Genomic DNA, 13,809 nt, shown 5'->3' with positions numbered 1-13,809 from the left:
CCTGATTTATACAACATGCTGAGGCATTGAATAGGATCCCCTAAAACCGAGTCACAAACTAATTGACTTCTGTGTAGCTCAGTCCACAATTTTTGTGTAATCCAACTGTAGAGTTGAAACAAGCCATTAAGAAGCCATACTTCACATCTTTAAACCATTTTTGTATATTTTTAATGTTACTTTTGTACAATAGCAATATTTCACTAGAAATGAAAGAGAGCTCAAAGATCAACCATTGGAAGAGGAGAAGATAAAGACTAGAAAATGCAAGCTGAACACAAAAAGAGAACAGATACATTTTATAGTGGAACTTTGATGGTCACAGGGAACTAGGTATTATTAATTCCAGTATTACCTTTCTCCAGTATAGCTTATTTAGGTCAGCCATAGTCATAAAGGCTTAGTGGCTGCATTCATATAAAATGCTATGCTTAATTTTAGTTAAGTTTTTTTAATGGCTAATATGTTGAACAAGCCCAGTCTTCTGATAAATTCAGTGTAGTGAGAGAATCCATGAATTAGATTATTTCAGGAACCAGGCTGAGCATGTATGAGAACACAATCATTAACCTGGCTAGAAGATCACTTCTGGGATTTGTGTACTACATGGAGGTGCATCTGGGATAGGTTCACACCTCTTGATCACTGTTCGTACCTGAGCCACGACTGCATTGTGACTGGTACCTTGGATGGGGGCAATTCGGGTTGCTCCACTATGATAATAACGAGTAGCAGTGGCATTGAAGGGAATACTTGCCCTCATTTTCATGCCACCCATTTCCAGTTCACAGTTGTGGTTGGGTGGGACTTCAACTTCAACTGTATCAGAGTAAGTGATCGATTCACTCTGTGTGTAACCTTTCGTCCAGTTGAACGTTTTCTCTGATGAAATGCCCCATGATATTCCAAAGACTTCAGGTATCCCTGCTGTCATTGTAAAGCCTATGCCCTGAGAAAAGGAAATGCCCACATCCCAGGTATGTTCAGAGGTCACAGTTCCTGATAAGGTGGTTGACTTCTTCACTGTCCTACAATCATGGTTGGTAACTTTGCTAGAGACTATAGATATGCCTCCCTCACTGTAGGATCCCTGGTTTAGCTCATAATTGACATTGGAGATGCTCTGAGAGCGATAGTCTTTATTAATGGTCAGGACATCATAGTGTTTATACCAGTACTCTTTACCATTCCAACCAAGGAAGAAAGCTTGATTTTTACTATCTACCTTCCCTAATCCATACTTATTTTTACCAACAAATAACTTTATACCTGCACAGGTGTTGATGGAATTGGGTGGGACTTTACCCCATGAACCCCCCTTCCAGCTTAGGGATTCAAAGTCATGTCCATTCACCAAAATCCAGAACTCAGAAGTGGAATATTCTTTGTTTCCATATGGGTAATAGCAATAAGGACCCCGGCTGGGACTGTAATAGCCAGCAGCACAGTGCAGCTCAATGCAAGGATATTCCCATCTGCCAGCATAGCTATTCCAGTGAGGCACAGCTCCGGTGGGGACAGATCCTGGGAACAAAGTCCAACTCATAGTAGTGTCATAGAAAACACTAACGTTTCTACTAGAATGTTGGATGTCATCATTCTGGTCTTGAGCACTGTAGGTTTCATCTGAAAAGAGAAAATATGTCAAAATTAATTTTTATGAAGAAATATAAGCATATTTTCTGGAGATCTTTCTCAGCCATGTCAGTAACATCTATTACTGTATGTCTATGGAGATTCTCAGTTGTCCAGGTCATGGTTGTCCCAAAGATTGTCTTCCTTTCAAAAGACAAGAAAGTCCAATCACCTTTTGAAAGACAGCACCTTTGGGTCTATTACTGTAGGATTCTAACCTTGTTCCAATCCATCTACTAAATCATGTATTTATATATAGGTATAAATGCATTCCTAAATTACTATGTCCAAGATTTTCTCAAGGGTTCATGAAATCAAAATTGAAGAATTATTTGCAAAAATATTAAACGATGCTACTCTCCTCATCATTTTTATTTGTTAAAACATGTACGTTTTTTTTAATAAAAACATTTTAAATTGATATTTAAAATCTTTCTGGGTCCTCCATAATTTTTGTAAGAGGGAAAGATTCTTCAAATCAAAGATTTTGAAAACATTGATCTATTGCAATTTTGAAGATTTTTTTTTTTAGGTTTCTGTTCATTTTAATGGAAAAAAGTTATGCTCTGGACTAGAATTTATGTATAATCCTTATATATACATACATTTGGGAAACCTATTGCTTGTATCCTATTTTGGGTTGTATTTGTTGTTCTAGCTGCCCCATATTTGGACTCTAGTTTATAAAATATGTAATCTATACACTAGATGAGGAGATGGCAGTCAGAGTCTTCACTTAACATTCACGTAATCTTGTACTTTCTCTTTCTCTCTTAATAGAGACTTGCCACAATACAACAGTTTACCAATCAGTCTTGAAGATTTCAGCATTTGAGATTCTTTATAGGAAATGCTATGAGACCTGCCTTATTCAAACACTCTATTTATTCCTTGTATTGATGTATGGAAATCCAACATGTTTTTGCTTTTCAACTACCAGAATTCCTCAACTAGCATAATGCTAACCCAGAATCTGATGATTTGTTGATCTCATACAATATTTTGGGCAAGTTAAGTTTAAAAAATTAGTTGCAATATTTAGGATACATTGGAGTGTTGTAAGCTCTGAGCACCATAGTGTGCCTTGCTTCTGTCCACAGTGCAATTTCATTTGGTTGACTGTGTAGAATGGATTTTAGTGAAGTCAAGTCAATACACTTCTTCAAACAAGGAGCCCATTTCTACAACCACTGGCTCAAGATAAAAGAGATTGTAGACAAAAGGAATTTCTCCATGGATGAAGCTCGCTGTATATACCTGGGATCAACTGAGGGGGACTTTTCTTCACTGATCTCTTCTGGAGTTTAAGATTACTGCTGATTTCATTGGCCAGGGGCCCTTCTATGATCAGGGAAAGGAAGAGAGTGCAGAACAGTAGGTGCATCTGAAACATAAATCAGAAGAGTATATCACATTTTGGAAACATTGCCAATAAATGGCCATTTTATCAATTCCCTTTCCCTCTGTCCTTGCTAGTTGCTCTTGTATTTTAAACACTTGTCTTACATATTAAAGAACAAAGAATAAACTTTTATACAGACATTTTTTTAAAATATTTAGCTATAGGTAAGTATGGATGGAATTAGAAAAAAATGGGTCAATTTGAATAATAGGAAATAAGAAAAAAAGTGCCAGGCTTTCAAATATCAAATGCACACTGCATAAGCTGTTTTGAAGACAACAATTCCCCATTAAATAAGTCACCAATGCAACTTACTCTTAAGTAACTGTATATAAAATCATAATCTGAATGATTAGATCAAATTGGTAACTTACTATGAATAACTGATTGAATTGAATTGTACAGTGTGGAGGAGACAGATTTATATTTGTTCATTGCTTCTGCAATGCTTGGAGAGAAGGGATTATTTCCATTACAAGCCTTGCAGCCAATTAGAGTGGAGGAGTTGCCTACAATGAGATGAAGCCCAGAAGGTGAACTAGATGTGGCTGCTAGGGCCAACATAACTTTAAATCTGTAGCAGAAAAAGATGAGTGGAAGTTTGTCTTCTTGGGCATGGGAAGATTATGCATTTCAGACTGCTTTTAGGATTATCATATACAAAATGTAGCTCAATTTTTACTCCTAAAAGATGGCTTTTAGAGAAATCACTGTGTCGGTCTACTATAAATAATAAAGTATAAATGACATGGCTACTGAGCAAAAATAGAGGTACTGATTTTAAGCTGAAAAGTATGAGTAAAATTTCACAAGGATATTATCTGCCCTTCTAAAAGACAACATCTATCCACAGGTCATGTTATTTAAGCTGCATAAAATATTGAACTCTTACTGATTATGTTTATAATGGAAACAACTTACCTTGGGATCTCTTTCAGAAGTCCAAGGCTTTTGATGTGCAATTGCTGCCCTATTTATATAATTAACAGAGAAAAAACAAGAGGGTTACCGGGTGGGACTTCTTTTGCAAAGAGAAAAATCCTAATTGGGTAGTGATGCAAGTTTCATAAGTCATTGAGAATGTCCATTTCTGATTATCACAAAGTGGCACCTTGAGAATGATTTATGGAAAGTATATCTCATGAACCTTCCAGTTTCTAAAGCAAATATTTGAGCAGAATTTTCAGGTGTTCTTTTGACACTCCGTCTCATACAGATGAACATACAGATTTTTTCAGAAGCTTACAACTGGAGCTCAAAGAGTTCAGCCCTCCATCCTACTCCTGTCTGCCCAGTGATGTTCAGAGCCACACAGGTTCTGAAAACGCTGGTTTTGTAGAACCACCTTAATTAAAGTACCTGTAGAAAAATGAGCATCCATTTAGTTTATTCCCTTGGAAAGACATCTTGTTAATGACCATTATCACACCTTCTGGCACTGAATTCAATAAATATGTGTTGCATGAAGGAATGCTTTCTTTTTTCTGGACCAAATCAATTTTATTGCATACTTCTGCTGTTACAGAAAGAATTAGGAAAATTCTGGTTAACTTGTTTTTTTTTTTCATCTTGTGCATAATAGATGATTTTATTGTTGTATAACTGATGGTTTTATTATTGCTCTAAAATGTCAAATGTTTCAGCCTTTTATAATAGAGAAACTGCCCAACATTCTGAGTTTTTTTGCTCTATTCTGTTTCTTTTTGCCACTATGTAGTAATGAGAAAGAATGAAAATAACACAGAAGTAACCCATTCTGCCTGGGTATTTTAACAGCAGAGGCAAAGTCTAACTACTATGGAAATTCTTACAGAAAGAACAATATAGTAGAACATACTGTGTTGTTTTAGTTTCCCCAAATTCACAATTTTCCCTTTCCTATAAAATTATTTTCTTAGTCTGGCAAAAGTGCTTAACTGCAGGTAAATTTGGCAGCCCATGTTCTTCTAAATGATGTAGAATTATCAGAATGAGATTAACAGAATCTTGTCTTCTAATATTTCATATTATTTAGTCTTCAGAGAAAAAAACCTTTTAGCTGGTTCATACCCAGTAGTTATAAGAAATACTATGGATAGCTCATGTAACATTTATATTCAGTCATTGATTTCCAACACAGTAGGTAATCATCTGGCTGGTAAATAATTACATAACTCCATGTCATTTTTATATGCGCGCACACACACACACACACACACACACACACACACACACATATATATATATATATGTTTTCTGAGGTTTTCGCGGGTGTTTGTATGTAGGTCTTTAGTTATTCGGGTTTTCTCCCGCGTAGAATTAAAAGTACCTTGGCAACGTTTCGACGAAGTCACATTCGTCATCTTCAGGCTGGTGTCTTCAGCTTCGTGCTTCTAAGAGTATATATATATACATATATATATATGTAGGTCTTCGTGCTTCTAAGAGTATATATATATACATATATATATATGTAGGTCTTTGGTCATTCGGGTTCTCTCCCATGTAAAATTGGAAGTGTCCTGGCGACGTTTCGACGGTCACATTCGTCATCTTCAGGCTGNATATATATATATATATATATATATGCACATCAAAGGATAGCAAGGCTACACTTCAGGAATTGGATTTGTATAATCACCATCATATTCATCTTTGCATAAGTTTCTACTTAGATACTATGTATAATTCAGAATGAAAGGTTTGACCTCAAGAAGTTTTAAAGCTGATGTTTACATTATCAATGGCACTTAGACTTATATACCCACCCGTAGCACTTTACAGCTCTCTCTATTTACAATGTAAGCATATTGCCCTCAACAATCTGGGTCCTCTTTTTACCAGCCTCAAAATGATGAAAGGCTGAGTCAACCTTGAGCCCCATCAGCATCGAACTCCAGGCTGTGGGCAGAGTTTGCCTGCAATACTGCATTGTAACCACTGCACCACGAAGACTCCTTGATTAACCTCCTGATAGCCTCAAGAAGTTTAATGCCATCTAACGGGGACATTTGGGGCCTTCTGGATCCTCCTAGAATGGAATACTACTCCCAGATAGTTAAAGCTATGGATTGTGGATCTGTTCTGTTCTCTTCCTTTTAATGATCCATCCTTGGAGTTTTCAATTTTGATTCTTAGAGATTGCTGGCCAGTGTGTTCTGCTTGTAATACTGAATTGTAACCCTTACTGCTCTTTGACTCCATAGATGCATACAAAATGACATTATCCATAAACAAGATTATGGGAATATTGCACTCTGCATGGAAATGTGAGTTTCTTAGAATTTGTTTTTTTAGTAGTGATTTCATTTAAATTACAATAATTAAAAATAATAAACTAAAAGAATAAAAAGAAAGACAGAAGATGCAGAAAAGAAAAAAGAGGAAGAAAAATAGAAAAGAAAGGAAAGAAAAAAGAAAGATATAATACAGGAAAAGAAATGACTTTGTCCCTCATCACAATAAGGATAAACAATTTTATACACATATTAAAGTTGCCAAGTCTGAAAAGCATTATCTATACCATTTGAAATATTAATATGCAGACAGGAAAGAGCAAAGATAAACAATTCAGATAAATATATATGTATACTTAATGTGAAATATAAAATTCCTTACATAAAAACTCAGAATTTCCATCTAGAAAAACTCCAGTACAGTAGTCTTTTAACTAGAGAAGCTAACTGGATGACTTTCAGACATTCTTTTAACCCAAACTGTCTTAAGGTTTCACTCTCTAATGACTTTATCCATATATTGCTCATTATGACTGTATTTTATTCTTTTTCTAGGTTAAAAAGGCAGATATTATTATATCTTATGTAAATCTTATGTAATAATATCTGCCTTTTTAATCTAGAAAAAGAATTGACAACAGGGACAGAATAGAATGCAGTAATAATGAGCAATATATGGATAAAATCTGGATTTTAGATCTGGATGACTATTGTTAAAAGCAAGAAACAAAATTGTTCTGAATTCATCTAAGAAGATAAAATTGTGCTGTCAGCTCATGATAGGAAGTATAAGAGATTATACCTGGCAATTTGAATCTGTGTGGGATTCATCTCTTCAGCTAGGACTGTCTCCAGAATTATAACTGAGCTTACATATAACTGTCAAGAGCCAATACAGTATTGACAATAAGGAGAGAGATCCTGACCCTGAAGTTAATAAAGATCTGGAAATCCACATGTTATACATTCATGTTAAGGTTCAAGGTCTTCTTCAGGTTGTCAAAAACTCAAAATTAACCCATGCTGTGCATCAAAACCCAGTATTTTTTTTAGGTACTTCATAACCAAATGGATGACACTTGTACACTTTTCCTCCTTCTCTCCTCATTTCTCAGCATGTATTCCTCAAGAATCCATACAGATTCTGTGGAGGAAAAAAAGATTGCACTTTTGCCTAGCTGGATCAAAAGATTGGCTAAATTATCTTACTTCTGCTTTTCAGAATTTGAAACTGGAGATTTTTTTTATTCCTTCCAGGAATGGAATGTTGACAAACCTTGCAGCTGTTCCCTTCCATGTGGATCACTTCCATGTCCATAGGCCTTTGTTCCAAACATTTATTCTACAACCTCCACAGACAACAATCAAAGAAATATTGGTAGCATATTTTTCATTAGCATAGTACTACAGTTAGCACTGAAAGAGTTGCTACAACCTCATTGCTACAGCTTCAAATTTTAATGAACCTGGCAGCTCTATTTCATCACAATATTTTAACGTTTTCTTTTATTTCTCTGTTTGTTTTTATGGAACAATTTAGTAATCCAAAAGGAGATTGAAGTGGGCATCAAGTATTTATGTTTCTCAAGATTGCTTGAGAAAACCAAATAAAAGAAGGGGCTGCTGCATTGGGTAAAATAGCATCTGTTCACAGGCCACAGAAAGAGACTGGCTTTCTTTTGTATATGGAGTTTGTGGTAATTATTTTATTTATTCAGTGATCTTTCTTTTGTCTTTCCTCTATGAGCTCAGGGAGTATTCACAATCTCCCTCTTCAATTTCTTTCTAAGATTCCTAGGATTTCCATGGCAAAAAAAATATTTTTGTTCAGCATCTCTCTCTCTCTCCTAAAAAGGGTCTGAAAAAAAGCTTAAAGTAAGTAGGTTTCTTTTTTCCTGCCTTTCAAGAGAAATAGGAAGTATCTTTGGAAATGGATGATCCAGTTAAAATTCTTGCGAATTCTGGAATCTAAAGACAATGCAACTTTCGAACCCTAGCTTTGACATTATAACTTTCTGTTTGTCCTACAATTACATTCTATTTTTTCTTCAAAATTAAAAACCCCTAGATTCTGTTATTGGTTTTAAAATGATTCCATCTTATTTTAAAAGCACTGGAATATAACATTTAACATTAGTATTTTTGAACATCTATTATCTCTTGGACATTTGAGAAGATGCTCTGTGGCAAGCTCACATAACACTTCTGAAGGCAGTTTAATTTTCCTTCTTTTGTATGCTTCTCTTGCTTCTCTCAAAATGGTTCTGCATCTTCTAATCACATGTGAGCTGGCAGCTGGTGTATAGCCAGGTGGTCAGGTTAATGTGCCCTCCAAAAGTGGTTAAGTCAGCAGGCACACATATTTTCAATTCAGAATAGAGCTGGAAGGACCTTGTAGGTCTTATAGTCCAACCCCCTGCTCAAGCAGGAGACTTTATACCATTTCAGACGAGTGACTGTCCAGTCTCTTCATAAAAGCCCCCAGTGATGGAGCACTCACAACTTCTGAAGGCAAGCAGTTCCACTGGTTACTTGTCCTCACTGTTAGGAAGTTTCTCCTTAATTCCAAGTTGCTTCTCTCCTTAATTAGTTTCCATCCATTGTTTACTGTCCTGCCTTCTGATGCATTGGAAAATAAGTTGACCCCCTCTTCTTTACCCCTAGACCTTCTTTTCTCTAGATTAGGCATACAAATTCTGCAAATGTTCTTCATGTTTTAGTCTCCAAGCCTTAAATCATCTTAATTGCTCTTCTCTGCACTTTTTCCAAACTCTTAATATTTTTTGTAATGTAATGCCCAAATCTGGACACCATATTCCAGGTGTGGTCTTACTAAGATTTTATAAAGTGGTACTAATACTTCACATGATTTTGATTCTATGCCTCTGTTTATGCAACCAAGGATTGTATTAGTTTTTTTGGCTGCTGCCGCATACTACTGGCTCATATTTAAGTGATCATCTATTAGGAATCCAAGGTTATTGCTTCTCAGCCAGATTTTTCTGAGTCAGTTATTGCTTCTGAGCCAGATTTTGCCTAATCTGGACTTGTACCTTTAGTTTTTCCTGCCCAAATGTAAAACCTTGCTTTTCTCCACATTAAATGTCAATTTGTAGGATAGATCCCTTGTTCAAGTCTGTCAAGATCTTTTTGGATCCTGAGTTTGTCTTCTGGGGTGTTGGGTATTCTTGCTAGCTAGTATCATCTGCAAATTTGATGAGTTCCCCTTCTGTTCCCTCATCTAAGTTATTTATAAGATACTAAAGTGTACTGGTTCTAAGATGAAATCTTGTGGTACCCCACTGCTTCCTTTCTTCCATGTAGATGTAGCAACATTCTCTATTTCATAAGCATTTTCTCTCAACATATTTTATAGATTTTTTTCCTCACAAACAGGAAGATTGTTTTGTTAGTCCTTCATTGCATGAATATAGAATCTGATATCTTCCAGTTGTTAGATTAAAATTCTCAGAATGTCTTCTCAGTGGGCACCCAGCCTGGTAATTTAATGAGATAGTGACCTTTTTGTGCTTTATTACAAAAGCAGTAATAATTATACAGTAGTAATAAAAAGTAATAAAAATTATACAGTAGTTCAATTATAGCACAGCAAAACAGTAACTGAATGTCAGAGAAAAAGCTACTTTGTTGGATCAATGAGGGAAAATGACACCACAAGATCTAGGCAGCCAATAATTTCCTTAGTAATTCATTCAGCTATTTTTTTTATCTTAGAATATCTTGGTATCTGTTTGGTAAGATTTCCATACAATGGCAAGGTTTCAGCCCTTTCTGCCTGGCCTTCTTGCTCTGTATCAAGAGTGCGGATTTTTTCACAGACAAAAGGCATATTGGGACTTCTACGATGTGCTGGAAATGTAACAAAAATCCAGGTTTTATTTTATCATATGTGGTGATTTTGCAAATATGTGAAAACATACTAGATAAACATAATAATAATGATAATAATGATGATGATGATGATGCAGAAAATACTTAAAGTACAAATATTAATGAAACCTGAAGCTTTTCTTTTAGGTATTATGGATAAGCCAATTGAAAAACAATTTGGGGCTATTCCTTCAGATGGTGAAGGCTGAGAAGATTGTACTTGCCAAGCAGTGGAAAGGAAAAGAGATGCTGAATGCTGAAGAATGGATTGTAAAATTGACTAAATTAGCAGAGATGACAAAATTTATAAGAGACTGGAAGCCATTTGTGGACTTTCTATGTGTTAAATTCAATAACAGATTGTTAATAGAGGGATTTGAATTGATTAGCTTAACCTGTCGATTGTGTGTGTGTGTGTGTGTGTGTGTGTGTCTGTAAAACGGGAGGAGAATTTTTTTTTTCGGTGTCCAGAAATCCATATGTTTAATGATAAATTTATTTGATAAATAAAACTTTTTTTTCCTTTTTTTTGTATACCAATCTTCTTTCCTTTTTGGTTCCTAGTGCTGAACATAGGGGGTTTTTTTGTGTATGTGTTTTGATTGTTTTTCTGGTTTGTATTTTATCTTTCATGATAAAACAAAATAAATATACTTAACAACAAAAGACATGTGGCAGTAATTGTAATTCAGACAGTAATCTGAAGTTATACTTGTATTTTTCTATGTATCTGATAAGTTTCATTAAAGTGTAGTTCTGTCTAAGGGCATGGAAACTCTTCAGGACTTGCTTGGATCTACTGATTGTTCCCAATCCTTTTTCCTCTCCAAAGTTGTTCTCTAAAGCTTTTCCAAGGGTTTGGTAAAATTGTCCGTCCCATCTCTTCCCTTGAAAACTTCCCTCAGTTCCAGACTCAAAAAAAAACACAATTTCCTCTGAGCCACTGCCCACACTTATTAATTCCCCTGCTACAGGATAGGAAAAAAAGGATGTGGAGGATAAAAATCTGCAAACCCTTGCTGCTCATATTATATGTGCATGTGTATGTGTATGTGCATGTGCATGTGTATGTGTATGTATGTGTGTAAAGTTATCTTCTCTGTCTCTGTCTCTGTCTCTGTCTCTGTCTCTGTCTCTGTCTCTGTCTCTGTCTGTCTGTCTGTCTGTCTGTCTCCCACTCACTCACTCACTCACTCACTCACTCACTCTCACACACACGAGCCCCTGGTCCAGGATGTCAGCCTATCCAGTTCTGTAGTCACCCTTCATTCAGAATAATGCCTTTGAATGATCTTTTGAATTCTACATAAATGATGAAATTAAATTTTGCTTATCTTCTTTTGCATATGTGGAGCTTTTATGATTGTCACAATATATACCGAGCCTTTTCCTACATTTGATGTTTTGAATAGCATCAGATACAATAGGCAGATTTACATTCCAACCCAACAAATAAAAAACAGAAACTCTTCCATGAATCATATCCTCCATCTGGTAGTATTTGACACCTGCCTTTCTGGCATCAACAAAACTATTCTGGGAATAAACTAGCAGAAGAGGAATTATGTCAGAATATTATTTTCATCCTTTTGTCTGTTCAGAAGGAGTGGACTAACTAGGAGTCACTTGGGTGAATTGGTCAGGATAGAAATGTGATGAATGAATGAATGAACAAATAAACGAATGAATGAACAAATGAATGAATGATCCCTCTATTTGGAAAAAGGACCACTTCCATGGGAAATTTTAAGACATTGTTTAAAATCAGATTTCACAATAGTATAGTTCAAAACCTCACACCAATGTCTTTTGGCATCTAATGTGCTTTTGGGGGAGAAGAGGTTGGAAATTGCATGGCTGTTTAAAATATATTTAACTCTAGATGACACCACTAGATCGATCACTTATGAGATTATTATGTAAATGTGACAGTTTCTAAAACAGAAGTTTGAGAGATATTGTGCGAATCCAAGCGCCTAACCAGGGTTTCTATAGATTCTGCAGTGCATATATAGCAACTGAATTGAAATCAACAAATAGTCTGAAGCAAAAAAATTGTTCATCCCTTATTTTCCTTGCCAGCTTTAATTAGAGAGCCTTTTTATCTTCTCATTGTTTAAAATTTATGACCTTTGTGTTAGATCGCGCAGGCAGTAAGACACGAGTCGAGACTGTCAGTCGAGAGCCAAATAACCGTTCCGTATTTCATTTAGGCCTGACCGTAGACCCGGTCCCCTCGGGAGAAAATACCCTAAGGGGACCGAACATTAGTGTGTTAAGGTAACCGACCATTCTGGGGCAACGATCAATCGGTTGGTCGTTGCCCGTACTAACTGTATGCAGATGGAGAAGGGCAATCACCCTTAATGTGTGATCAGGATGCACATAGGGGATTAAGGGGGGGGAATACAAAAGAACACAACACCCCTCCCCTCAAAGTTCTTGCTATCGTCCTTGATGAATAGTGGTTACATAGTCCTTCAGATATGTGGGAGGCCGATGCCCTCGCGTTGATCGGCGGGGAACTGTGTGACTCGGTTCAGCTCTTGCCTCGGTACTCTTCTCTCTGCGTGGTTGTCCTTGGGCCGCTGCAATGGGTCTCGCTTCTCGAGGTGGTTGACTGACGGGTGGAACCAATGGCCAATATTCGTCCCCGCCATTGTCTCTGGCCCCGCCCGTGTTGTCGGCCACGCTTTCTTGGCGTAACCCAGTGATCCCGATTCGGCCCCTCAGTTGATCAAGGTGGCGCTGCCAAACCCGGTTGTCCTCCATGTGAACTTCGTAGGATCTGGGCCCGGCGATAGAGATGATGGTCGCTTTCACCCACTTCGGCTCCCCCACGTGATTAAGGGCATACACTAAATCTCCCTCCGTAAAACCCCAAGTTACCTTTCTGGATTCCGGTGGCATGTCCGTTTGGTAGCTGGGATGGAGGCGATCCAGGGGTGACCTCAGTCGGCGACCCATCAACATCTCCGCTGGGCTCCGGCCGGTGGCGGCGCAGGGTGTGTTGTGCTGCGCCAGGAGGAACTGTTCGAGCATTTCTCGCCGTGCGCTGGCCCCCATTCTGGTGAGCGCTTCCTTGGTGAGCCTCACCATCCGTTCCGCCCATCCATTGCTCTGAGGGCTGTAGGGTGCAATCAGCGTGTGACGGATGCCCAAGCTCGCCAGGAACTCTTCCATGTCCTTCGCGGTTAGTTGCGGCCCGTTATCGGACACCAGGACGTCTGGTAATCCGTGGGTCGCAAACAGTCTGTCCAGGGCCTTGATGGTAGCACTCGTTGTGGTGGACGGCATGAGGATCACCTCCAACCACTTCGAGTAGGCATCCACCGTTATTAAATAAGATCGGCCCTCCACGGGGCCGGCAAAGTCAACGTGGAGACGGGACCACGGTGCTCGTGGGATCTCCCACTCCAATGGAGTTGCTTTCGGTGGGGCTGAGCGGGATTCCTGGCAAGGCTCAGAGGTGGCTACCCACTCCTGTATGTCCTTGTCCAGCTGTGGCCACCACAAATAGCTCCGAGCCAGCGCTTTCATACGCACGATCCCCGGGTGCCCCACGTGTAAGGTATTAATCACCTTTTTCCGTAGGGCTTGTGGGATCACGACTCTTTCCCCCCATAGTACACAACCCTTACACACAGAGAGTTCCGTTCTTTTGGC

General features: G+C 37.9%; 1 protein-coding gene across 1 annotated transcript; it reads right to left on the bottom strand.

Annotated features, from left to right (window-relative positions):
- Nucleotides 1–574: 574 nt before the first annotated feature.
- Nucleotides 575–4,458, bottom strand: LOC107282366 (natterin-3-like). The gene is made up of 4 exons (XM_015810136.1): nucleotides 4,397–4,458; nucleotides 3,959–4,007; nucleotides 2,893–3,019; nucleotides 575–1,626 (listed from the first exon to the last, which is right to left on the bottom strand). The coding sequence occupies exons 1-4, from the start codon at nucleotides 4,456–4,458 to the stop codon at nucleotides 575–577; spliced, it is 1,290 nt and encodes a 429-aa protein (XP_015665622.1).
- Between the last annotated feature and the right edge of the window lie 9,351 nt (nucleotides 4,459–13,809).

Source organism: Protobothrops mucrosquamatus, unplaced genomic scaffold, assembly GCF_001527695.2.
Source record: "Protobothrops mucrosquamatus isolate PMUCROS unplaced genomic scaffold, P.Mucros_1.0 scaffold7, whole genome shotgun sequence".
Lineage (NCBI taxonomy): Eukaryota > Metazoa > Chordata > Lepidosauria > Squamata > Viperidae > Protobothrops > Protobothrops mucrosquamatus.
Note: the sequence above shows the minus strand (reverse complement) of the source record. Positions and strands in the feature narration are given on the sequence as shown.

Excerpts from the sequence above, each read along its gene's own strand:
- LOC107282366 (XM_015810136.1), bottom strand. The coding sequence starts at position 4,458 with ATGGTCATTAACAAGATGTCTTTCCAAGGGAATAAACTAAATGGATGC. Across the intron at positions 3,020-3,958 it reads CTTCTGAAAGAGATCCCAAG|ATGCACCTACTGTTCTGCAC; the intron begins GTAAGTTGTTTC and ends TTTATGTTTCAG. Across the intron at positions 1,627-2,892 it reads TCCCCCTCAGTTGATCCCAG|ATGAAACCTACAGTGCTCAA; the intron begins GTATATACAGCG and ends TTCTCTTTTCAG.